At 40.2% G+C, this 12,481-nt stretch overlaps 1 protein-coding gene across 1 annotated transcript in view; it reads left to right on the top strand.

Annotated features, from left to right (window-relative positions):
* The first annotated feature begins 793 nt into the window (after positions 1-793).
* The window catches only part of YIPF1 (Yip1 domain family, member 1), a 24,757-nt gene continuing 13,069 nt past the window's right edge, over positions 794-12,481 (top strand). Inside the window, exons 1-4 of the mRNA XM_006839790.1 lie at positions 794-837; positions 2,668-2,831; positions 6,176-6,256; positions 6,504-6,591. Of these exons, the coding sequence (XP_006839853.1) occupies positions 807-837; positions 2,668-2,831; positions 6,176-6,256; positions 6,504-6,591 (364 nt within the window). The 5' untranslated portion in view covers positions 794-806. The remainder of the gene's footprint in view (positions 838-2,667; positions 2,832-6,175; positions 6,257-6,503; positions 6,592-12,481) is intronic.

Below are 12,481 nucleotides of genomic sequence, written 5' to 3'. Positions count from 1 at the left end.
CAACTGGCGCGGGGTTTCTGAGGCCCCTCTACCCGGGATCTGCTGGGCGCTGAGTCCCGCGAGGTGAGGCTACCGGGTTTGCGGGACAGACGCGGAGCGAAAAGGAACTGTGAGCATCTTCCTGGCCGGGCCGCTGTGGCCCACCTTCTCTCTCTAAAACATTGCCTTGGCTTCCGCGGCAGCATTATCAAACCTACCTGGGTTCACAGTGCACTTGGCTGCATCATCAACACTCACCAGCACACACTCATTGCTTGGCTCTGCGCTCAAAACCTTGCTTGCATGGCCTCATTTAATCGTCCCAACAACCATGTGAGTAGGTACCATGGTGAACCCATTTTACAGATTAGAAAACTGAGGCCCCGAGGAGCCCACAGCTACACAGCGAGAAGCAGATTCGGGAGACGAATCCAGTTCTGTCTGACCTCCAGAGCCTTGTGTCCTTAACCACTGGTTAGGCTAAACTGCCCTTGCTTTACTTCACTGTCCCTTTAGCCACCTCCTTCCAACCTTAACGTCTTCTTTCTCCTGGCTGCGTCTAGTCCCTAAACAGTCAGACCATGTATGAGATTGGATGGAACTCTTAACCACCAGAGTCAGCTTTGTTGTTTTAAAATTCTTACAATGGTTTTAATAATAACTGATGCAGAGTAATCTTATATAAGCCTGTCCAACCCCACTGAAAAGGAAGCAAGGGAAAGCCGTGCCTTTTCTAATCCTGAAATGAGATACTTGCAGGTATTTTATGTTGTTATTCTATTAAGTTTGTTCGTTTTTTTTCTTTTTAGACCCTGCAGATTTACTGAATGGCAGCTGCAGATGACTTGCAGTTTGAAGGTACATCAGTTGGGTACCCACCTTTATGTTTATGCCCATTATTTCCACCATCACGGCAGCAGATTTTCATTGGTATACTGGTTCCTACATTAAAGAAAAGTATTTCGAAAATCGTGCTAAAAGAGTGTTGCCCATGTTCAAGCATTTCTGTGTGTCCACAGCAGTTGTTGTGGTTTCAGATTGTTGATTGTTGCTATCATAAATTTAGTGTATTGATTACAGAAACTGTTTATACCATTCCTGCTTTAGTTCAACAAACATTTATTCAGCGTCTACATTGTGGCTGGAATTGGAGATAAAAAGTTAAAGAAGAAGATAAAGGTATAGATTAAAGTGTAAACAGATAGTTATAATAAAATACGATCAAGTAATTCTTTCAGTGAATCAACAAGTATCTCAGGAGTGTGACCATAAACCAGGAAATTGTTATAGTTATCAGGGATGGAAGAATGAACAAAACCATTTCTGCTCTTATTAAGCTCTTAGGCTAGTGAGGGAGACATTCATTTGTTAAGTGATCATTCAGATATATCTCTATAAACTATGAAAGTGCTGGAAGAAAAGTCCAGGAGAATATTAGAATTTACAGTCCAGAACGTGAGCTAGGGCAGGGAGTGAGAAATGCTTATTTGTCTTATATTTACATTTGTTGTTGTTAAATCAGCTTCAAGAATGAAAAGTTGCCTTGTCCTAGTCCATCTTCATTATTGTTAGGGTGTCTGAGTCTGTTGTGGCCACTGGGTATTTTACATGTCTTACAACCTGGGGAGTTCATTTTCTAGCACTAGATCAGACAGTACTCTGTTGTGATCCATAGGTTTTCATTGGCTAATTTTTGTAAGCATGAAACAGGGCCTTTCTTCTTTCTCTAGTCTGGAAACTCCGCTGACACTTGTCCACCATGGGTAACCATAGCTTCCAGCATCATAGTAGCACACAAGCCACCGCAGAGTGACAAACTGATGGGTAGTGGAAACATCTACATATCACGTACTTTGTCAGGCACTGTGCTTTATTAACTCATTTAATCCTCATATCAACTTTGTGAAGTAGATGCTTACTTTATCAACCTTTATTTTGCCAGTGAGGAAACTGGGGCACAGAACAATTAAGTAATTTGCCTGAAGTTCTCATTAACAAGTGGTAAAGCTAAGATTTAAACCCAAGTAGTGGGTCCTATCAGAAGGAAAGATAGGATGTTTAAAGGGAAATTCAACTTACTGGCAAATGCTATTAGCTCCATCTTCAAAATATATCTGGCATCTGCCCACTTTTTCTATTACCACCATGATCATCACTGGCAGCTATGTAGAGAAAAGGAAATATACCAAAATGTTAATGTCTACCATTGTATAGTGGGACAAAGGATGAATTTTATTTTCTGGTTGCTCCTTTCATTTCTGTCTCCATAGTTTTTATAGTGATTGCATGTGTTATTGGAAAAAATAGCTTTCTTTAAAATTCTTTGAACTTGAATCAGAGAAGAAAGATTTAGATTGGGTAGCCTCAGAAACCCTAAACAGGGTTGATCTGAGTCAGAACCGACTCTGTGACCCATGACCACCACCACCGTGAGAAAACTGGTGAAATCACTTACTCAGGCTCATCTAGTTAGTAAATGAGCAGGACTAAGACACTGCCGTGTCTGCCTCCAAATTCTGTTGTCTGAATCATCTTTGTATGTCAGCTTGATTTCTAGATGAGATTTCACTTTTCAGAGTCACTTGCCATTTATCAGATAGCGTGCAGAGCTTGCCTTTAAATGAGAGGGCTAGCATTTCCAACGTGGGTTAGGTCTCTGATGCCCTTTTACTCTCTTTCTCTCTTCAGAATTTGGTGATGCAGCTACTTCTCTAGGAGCAAACCCAGATGACACTACGATAAGCATCGAGGATCCTGGCGAAACCCCAAAGCACCAGCCAAGACTGCTAAGAGGCTCAGGGAGAGAAGAGGATGATGACTTACTGGGGAATGATGACTCTGACAAAACTGAGGTTCCATTTGATTTTAAAATGATGTTTTTAGTTTTTAAAAAGTTTTTCATGCATGTACTATTTACTATCTATGTGCCAGGTTCAGTGGCAAGCAGGGCCAACACAAAGGCAAATCAGATGTGGCTTCTACCCCGGTAGATAATACACAGTCTGGCAAACAGATCATAAGTTCACATTGGAAACACCAGGGAGTTGTGGAAGCAAAAAGAAGAAAATTAGGAAAGCTTCCTGGAGACTTGTTGTTATTATTGCTAAGTGTTGTCAAGTTGGTTCCAACTCATAGCGACCCTGTATATGGTTTCTGAGAAGCAGCTGATAGGTTTGAACCACCAACCTTCCAAGTAGTAGTCCAGTATGTATACTCCGGTGCCACTCCTTCCTGCAGGCAGTGCCACTAAAATAAGTTGTGAATGAAATGTAGGAGTTAGCCAGGGGGTAAAAGGTGAGGAAGGGGGATCTAGGCAAAGGGAATGATTTTAGTGGCATCATAGAGGCATGAAAGAATCTAGTACAGACAGGAAACCCAGAACCTGGATCCACTGAGAGAACAGCATAGGGTGAATACAGGAGATGAGGCCAGAACTCAACCTAGGGAGTATCTTTACATGTTTCATTATAATACTGGACTTTGTCTTGAGTTGCCCTTTTACATTTTCTGTTCAGCTCTTTAACTTCCTCATTTTTTCCATTTGCTTTAGCATCTCTATGCTGGAGAGCAAATTTCAGAGTCAATTGATATCCAATTTGGTCCATTTCTTTCCTGTCATTTTAATGACCTGTTGTTTTCTTCTTGTATGATGTTCTTGATGTCATCCCACAGTTCTTCTGGTCTTTGATCACTAGTGGTCTATTTTGGACTTCATGAACTTGTTGGACTTTTGTCATGCTGTCTCCAACATAATTGTGTCATGCTGTCTCCAACATAATTTCTATTCCTGATTCTTAATGGATGTTTGCAGCTGTTTCTCCTCATTTTGAGCTATGAAGGTCCCCATCAGCAAATGAAGGTCTTACAAGCTTTACTCCATTTGCGCATCATGGCCAATTCTACTTTGAGGAAGAAACTGTTCCTTGGTCGCATTTTGAGTGCTTTCCAACCTAAGGGGCTCATCTTTTGGCACTGTATCTGCCAATATTCTGGTGCTATTCATACTGTTTTCAACTTCTGGCACTGTATTTGACAATGTTCTACTGCTATTCATAAGGTTTTCAGTGACTAAACGTTCAGAAGTAGTCCGCCTCTCCTTCCTAGTCTTTCTTACTTTGGAAGCTCAGCTGAAGCCTATCCATCATGGGTGACCCTGCTATATTTAGAATACCAGTGTCATAGCTTCCAGCTTCACAGCAACATGCAAGTCACCACGGTACAACATACTGACAACTGAGTGGTGGTGAGCAGTTGTTGTTAAGTACTGTTGAGTTGGTTCTAACTCATAGTGACCCTGTTTAAGGTCCAAGGAAGGTGGTGAGCAGTAGCAAGCGTCAATAATTTTAGAAGAAATATATAGGGAAAGAAGTCTTAAAATTGAAAAATTCTATCATCTTAATTTTACCTATGCATTAGGAAGAGGCTGACAGTATTCCATGATGTAGTAGAATTTTTTGGCCTTGTTTATGGAATATGGGTCTCTGGTGCTCAGTAGCTTATAATTTTAGGATTGGAAAGAACTTTTATTGTCTTCTATTTCACCCTTCCTAGATATGAATGCTATCTATGGAATAGATAGTACTTGATAGAAAGATGGTACTTGAATACCTCCAAGAACAGAGTGTCCAATACTATGTAAGGCAGCCCAGGCCATTTTGGCAGTTCTAATTGTGAAGATTCTTCCTTTATGATGAAGAAAAACCATCTGTCCATAGCCCCTGCCCTTGTCTGCAAAGCTACTCAAAGTCATTCTGTATCTTGTGCTGCATGAATCCTCTTCAGCTATTTGAAAATGCTGGTCAGGAGTCTTGGTACTGGGTCTCTATTCTATCATGACAGAGCCTTCCTGTTGGGACAGGTGTGACCTTCCTTGTATGCTTCTTCCGAATTGTAATTTTTTGTGTTTTATGTAATAGCAGTACCATTTTAAGTTTCTGAGTACTTTACAATGAATGAAAACATCAGATTTGTAAGACAAGTAGTGCTAAGAATCTTGAGGGATAGGGAGAGGAAAAGACATTTACAGTGTCTACTAACTATATGACTCCTGGTGTGGTGCTGTAGGATCAGCAATGGACTGCAAAACAAAGGTTAGCAGTTCAAACCCAGTAGCTGCTCCTTGGAAACACTATGCAGGGTCGATATAAGTTAGAACCGAGTTGATGGCGCTTACACACCAACTTACTATATGTGTAATACGAATATGAGGGGCTTCAAAAAGTGCTTGGAATAAAAAGACAACAGAATTTTTCTATGAATTTTTGAATCCCCCTCATATTATAGTACATAATTTTAAAAAAATAAAAAAGTTGTTGTCAAGTCATTTCCAAGTCATGGCAAATGTGTGCGAGTATAAGTACCCTATCGCGTTTTTAAGACTGTGACCTTTAGAAGTAGATTTCCAGGCCTTTTTTCTGTGGTACCTGTGGGTGACTCAAACCTCCAGCCCATTAACTGTTTGTACCACCCAGGGACTCCCTTGTGCATAATATATAATGATATAAAATCCTGAATGAAAACCTCCCGATAATTCTATGAGGTTAATCTTATTCCTGGGTGACTCTAACAGTTAAACAATCAACTACAAAGGTTGACAGTTGAAATCCACCCAGAGGCTCCTTGGAAGGCCAGCATGACAATCTGCTTCCAAAACGTTAAAGCCTTCAAAACCGTATGGCGAAGCTCTACTCTACATACGTGGAATCACCGTGAATTGGAATCAACTTGAAGGCAACTAACAACAACAAGGCTGAGAAGTCTAGTGATTTGCTAAAACGATTAAATAGAGGAGGGAGTCCTGGTGGTACAGTGGGCAAGTGTTGGACTGCTGATCTGCAGTTCAAACCACCAGCCACTCCTCAGGAGAAAGATGATGCTGTCTGCACCTATAAAGATTAACAGCTGTTGGAAACCCTAGAGAGCAGTTGTACTCATAGCATAGAGGGTTGCTGTGAGTCAGAATGTACTTGCTGGCAGTGGTTAGTGGGTATTAAGTAGAGGAGACTTCTGGTATGACTTCAGAACTGACGCTTGTTTTGTATCAGGTACAGATATTACAGAATGGGTTTATGAATGAAGAGCCTGTTCATTCCCATGTCTTGGCTTTCTATGAAATAGATCAATGCTTTCTCTCTTTCAGCACAGGGGAGTTAGAAAATTACTTCTAAATTTTTTATATTTATTTTATCTCGGTTAGTTACTTGCTGGACAGAAGAAAAGCTCCCCCTTCTGGACATTTGAGTACTATCAAACATTCTTTGATGTGGACACTTACCAGGTTAGTAGACCAGTTTCACCTTTTCTTTCACTTGTGTTGGAGACTTGTTTCTTTTATGGTTAAACATTCAAATGATCTGAATGTCTGTGTATCCTGGAGATGATCTTATAAAAGTAAAAGGCTGTTAGCATTTGAAAAATACTAATATCTTCATAAAAGCACTAATAAATGAGTTGCAATTTTTGCAAGAGTTGAATTTATTAAACTTTTAAAACCTCAGTAGGCTTATTGCTATCTTATTTTCCAGGTCCTTGACAGAATAAAAGGGTCTCTTTTGCCAATACCAGGAAAAAACTTTGTGAGGTTATATATCCGCAGCAATCCAGATCTCTATGGTATGTGCAATGCAGTTTGACTTTTTACCATATACCAGTTGAGCTCAGGTGAGTAAGTAGGCTACCTGAAAAGTTGGAGGAGTGCATTGTTAAGTTGGAGGAGTGCATTGTTGGAAGAAGCGTGCAAAGTTTAATTCGATTTCTATGAGCTTCAGGAGTAAACCGTGTAAAGAGTTTTGGGGAAAAGCAAGTATATTTTGTATTCATGCCATGATTGAAAGTAATAGCTCTCCTTTGAAAGTATTCAAATGACATTGCAAACTTGAGACCCATTAATTCACTTTATCTAAGAGATTTTTCCATTTTAATTTGTGGAGAATTTGATTGAGGGGACTCTGCCTTGAAGGGGTTGACTCCCCTTAAGATGTGGAGCAGTGGGACTTTCTCCAGGGGTGTGGCCTGCATCCAATGCATATAGATGTTCCAGCAAGGCTCACACTCACTGTGGTTCTTTCATCTAGCTTGTCATCATCTGACCTTTAGTCCCTGGAAGATGAGCCAAAGAGCCTGCTGCTTGACCTCTAGAATTTGTGATTTGTCAGTTCCTAAAAGAGCTTTGGTAGCATAGTGGTTACAAATCGGGCTGCTAATCTCACGGTCAGCAGTTCGAAACTACCAGCTGTCCCTAGGGAGAAATATGAGGCTTTCTGCTCCCGTAAAGATTTACAGCCTCGGAAACCCTGTACAGGGTCGCTATGAGTCGGAATTGACTCCACAGCACATAACAACAACAACGACAACCCACCATAAGAAGTCCTGGTGTGGTGCTGTGGACTGCAAAGTCATTTGAACTGCAAGGTTGGTGGTTCAAGCTCACCAGCTGCTCCTTGGAAACCCTACACAGGGTCACTGTGGGTTGGAATCGACTCGACGGCACTTCACAACAATCACAACAACACCCACCATGAGCCTGCAGTCTGCCATCTGACTTGCATATTTTAATTTGTCAGCCCCTCCAACCACATGTATCAGAAGAAGCCTCCAATCTAATGCCTGACCCACAGTTTTGGAATTTGCCAGCCTCCACAACTGTGTGAGCCATTTCTTTGAATTAAATCTCCAGTAGCAGAGTGGGTTAAGTGTTGGGCTGCTAACTGCAAGGTCAGCAGTTTGAATCTACCAGCCACTCCATTGGAGAAAGATAAGACTTTCTGCGCCTGTAAGGATTTATAGTCTCAGAAACCCTATGTAGGGTTGCTATGAGTGGGAACCGCCTTGACGGCCCACAACTACCACCACAATATAGATTTATACTGCAGTATTTTGTTCCCCTAGAGAACTTAGCCTAAAACATTTGGTGCTGAGAGTGGTTCTAAAAAAACAAAACCTATGGTTTTTCTGGATTTCTGAATAAAGATGAGTTTTCTGAATTGGTTCTCACGTCTGGCTAGTCTTAAGGCATTAATGACTCTGCCTCCCTTAGAGGGAGCTGCGAATCCATGGTGTGAGGTGACAGTAGAAATATGAAAAATATTACCACCACCAGATTAGATTTTTGTGAGAGACAAAGCTTTGGGTGATTGCATAGATGATACATTTCTACGGTTTTGGCAGAATGAGATGTATAAGGAAGCTGGCTATAACTCAAGTGCTACATGAAAGATTTAAAAGTTGCCATTTGTGCCCTGAAAAAAAGCCGTATTTTTTTTTGTAATAACAGGGCTGATACTGCCAAAAACCAAAATCAGAGTCTTTCATAAGTGTGGCTGAATTACAGCACCAATTGAACTCCTAGTGGTGTCTGAACTGACACTAATTCCAAGAAACCCAGAATGTCACCAGTCAGAGCGGCGGTGTATGGAGACCAGGTTATTAATGGAATCTTAGCTCAGGTCTGCCTCACAGTGGATTCAGTGGGTCCCTGAACTCATCCTGTAGTGACTTCCCAGTTTCAGAATGCATCATTTTAATAGTTGTACTCAGCAACTGGCAGAACCCCAGCACTGTATGCTTAACATGTGGAAGAAGGGCTATTATAATAGGAAAAGCCAAGTGGAAACCATTCAAACTGCCCCCACCTGGAAAAATAGAAATCTAAAAGCAATACCACATCCCTGGAGGTGTTGGGTAGATTACAGGACTTGAAAGATGCAGGGATGGTGATTTCTACCACGTCCACATTGAGCTTGCCTCTTTGGCCTGTGTAAAAAATAGATTGATCTCGGAAAATGACAGTGAATTATCAAAAACTTAACCAGGTGGTGACTCTAATTGCAGCTGCTGCTCTAGATGTGGTTTCATTACTTGAGCAAATGACTACACCTCATGTTAGTTTGTATGCAGCTGTTGATCTGGCTAATCCCTTTGTTTTTCCATATCTGTTTTGAAGGACCACTAGAAGCAGTTTGCCTTCATCTGAGAAGGCCAATAATACACCTTCACTGTCTTACTTCAGGGGTGTGTCAACTCTCCAGTATTATGTCATAATTTAGTCCTCTGGGACCTTGATAGTTTTCCCTTCCACAAGACATCACACTGGTTCATTACACTGATGACATTCTGCTGACTGGAGCTAGTGAGGAAGAAGCATCAATGATCCTAGACTTACTAGTAAGACAGCTGTGTTTTATCGGGTAGGAAATTAATCTCACAAAAATTCAGGTGCCTTCCACCTCATTGAAGTTTCTAGGGGTCTAGTGGGATGGGGTATGTTAAGATTCTCTTTCTAAAATGAAGGAGAAGTTGTTGCATCTGGCCCCTTCTACAGCTGAAAAGGAGGCACAGTGCCTGGAGGGCCTCTTTGGATTTTGGAAGTAATATATCCCTTATCTGGGTATACTACTTTGACCTATTATCAAGTGACTGGAAAAACTGCTAGTTTATTTCTTAGTACTACCATGCCTGTGGAAAATTTCAGCAACCCAATTTTGGTATGACTTCTAGTGGACCAGACACTTCAGGAATGAAAGATTGGGTCACCTCACCAGGCAAAGAACCGTAACCAACTGAAGTGTTTGCTGAGGGCAAAGGGGAAGTGGGAAGGGTAGTGAAAGAAGGTAATTCTAAATACCAGCTACAAGCACATGACCAGTGTTAGAAGCAAGGATTGTAATTGTTATGTTTCTGTCTTGTTTTATCTTATGTGCATGTGTACACACACACAAGGTAAAATCAAAAAGCTTTGCTATTAAGGTTCCAGTTCATATATACAGGATTTATCCCTAACAACCACCATTTGCCTGTCAGTTTGTTGTGCTGTGTGTTGCTGTGATGCTAGAAGCTATGCCACCAGTATTTTAAATACCTGCAGGATCACCCATGGTAGACAGGTTTCAGTAGAGCTTCCAGATGAAGACACACTAGGAAGGAAAGGCAGACCACTTCTGAATGATTAGTTACTAAAAACGTTATGAATAGCAGCAGTATGTTGTCAGAGATAGTGCTGAAAGTAGAACCTCTCGGGTTTAAAAGGCACCCAAAATACTACCTTAAGGACACAGATAGAACAAGCCTTAGGGCCTTCATTTGCTAATATGGCACAACTCAAAGTGAGAAGAAACCACTGCAAACATCCATTAATAATCAAACGTGGAACATATGAAATATGAATTTAGAAAAATTGGAAGTCTCAAAAATGAAATGAAATGAACACATAAAGGTCAATATCCTAGGCATTGGTGAGCTGAAATGGACTGGTATTGACCATTTTGAATCAGATAATTATATGATTTACTATGCTGGGATCTGCAGATTGAAAAGGAACAGCGTTGCATTCATTGCCAAAAGAGCGTTTCTACATCTATCTTGAAGTACAGCGCTGTCTGTGATAGGATACTATCTATACGCTGACTAGGAAGGCCAGTTAGTACCGGTATTACTCAAATTTGTGCATCCATTACTAAAAAGATTTAAGATATTTCTTGATGCTACCATGCCATGTGGAAAATTACAGCAACCCAATTCTGACATGACTTTTAATGGACCAGATGCTTCAGAAATGAAGGCTTGATGAAACAAGTGATGATGAAATGGAAGAATTCTACCAACTAATTCAGTCTGAAATTGATCAAACTTGCAATCAAGATGTATTGATAATTACTGATGACTGAAATGAGAAAGCTGGAAACTAAGAAGGATCCATAGTTGGAAAATATGGCTTTGAGCTGGAGATTGAATAACAGAACTTTTCAAAACCAAGACTTACTCATTGCAAATACCTTTTTCCAGTGGGGACTGTCTCCATGGACGTCACCAGATGGACTACACAGGAATCAAATTGACTACATCTGTGATAAGAGATGGTGGAGAAGTTCAGTATTATCAGCCAAAACAAAGTCAGGGGCCAACTGAACGATAGACCATCAATTGCTCATGCTGAAGAAAATTAAAAAACAACTCTACAGGAGCCAAAAATAGGAGCTTGAATATATCCCACCTGAATTTAGAGACTATTTAAAGAACAGATTTGATGTATTAGACGTTAAGACCGAAGACCAAAAGAATTGTGGGATAACATCAAGAACATCATATATAAAGCAAAAGGTCCTTAAAAAGACAACAACGAAAGAAAATACAAAAATGGATGTCAGCAGAGACTCTGATACTTGCTTTGAATGTAGAGAAGCTAATGATGAAGTCAAAGGGCTGAACAAAAAATTTCAAAAAGTAGCTAAAGAGGCCAAAGTAAATATGATAATGACATGCACAAAGACCTGCAGTTAGAAAATCAAAGGGGAAGAACATGCTCTGCATTTCTTCAGGTGAAAGAACTGAAGAAAAAATTTAAGCCTCGACTTATAATTTTGAAGAACTCTATGGGCAAAATGTTGAATGACAGGAAGCACAAAAAAAAGATGGAATGAATACACAGAGTTACTATACCATAAAGAATTGGTCAGTGTTCAGTCATTTTGAGAGGTACCATATGATCAAGAACCAGTGGTACTAAAGACAGAAGTCCAAGCAGCACTAAAGGCATTGGCAAAAAAACAAAGCTCTAGGAATTGATGGAATACAAATTGAAATGGAAACTGATGCAGTGCTCATTCATCTATGCCAAGAAATTTGGAAGATAACCTGACCAGCCAGTTGGAAGAGAACTATATTTGTGTCCATTCCTAAGAAAGGTAACCGAACAGAATGCAGACATCTTACAATATCATTAATATCACATACAAGTAAAGTTTTGATGAATGTAATTCCAAAGTGGTTGCTGCAGTACATTGACAGGTTGCTGCCAGAAATTCAAGCCAGATTCAGAAGAGGCCATGGAACTAGGTATATCATTGCTGACATAAGATGGATATTGGCTGGAAGCAGAGAATTCCAGAAAGATGTTTACTTGTGCTTTATTGACTGTGTAGATCATAACAAACTATGAATAACATTGTGAAGAATGGGTATTCCAGAACACTTAACTGTGCTCATGAGGAACCTGTATGCAGACCAAGAAGCAGTCATTAGAATAAGGGGGATACTGAATGATTTAAATCCAGGAAAGGTGTGCACTACGGTAGTATCCTTTCACTTATTCAATCTGTATGCTGAGCAAATAATATGAGAAGCAGGATTATGCCTTCAATAGTGGCATCAGAATTGGAGGGAAGAGTCATCTGCTATATGTAGATGACACAACCTTGCTTGCTGGGAGTGAAGAGGACTTAAAATACTTACTGATGAAGATTGCAATACATTGCACCCTATTGTAAAGAAAACAAAAATCCTCACAACTGGATCAATAAATAATACGTTAAATGGAAAAAAGAGTAAAGGTATCAAAGACTTACTTTGATCAGATCCACAGTCAACACCCATGGAAGTAGCAGTCAAGATTAATGATGTATTGCATTCAGATAATCTTCTCCAAAATACCTCTTTAAAGTGTTCAAGAGCAAAGATGGCACTTTGAGGACTCTTAAGGGGACAGATTTTTTTTTTTTTTTTTTTTTTT

Source organism: Chrysochloris asiatica, unplaced genomic scaffold (assembly GCF_000296735.1).
Source record: "Chrysochloris asiatica unplaced genomic scaffold, ChrAsi1.0 scaffold00026, whole genome shotgun sequence".
NCBI lineage: Eukaryota > Metazoa > Chordata > Mammalia > Afrosoricida > Chrysochloridae > Chrysochloris > Chrysochloris asiatica.
The sequence above is the reverse complement of the archived record's forward strand: the minus strand, read 5'-3'. Positions and strand labels throughout refer to the sequence as shown.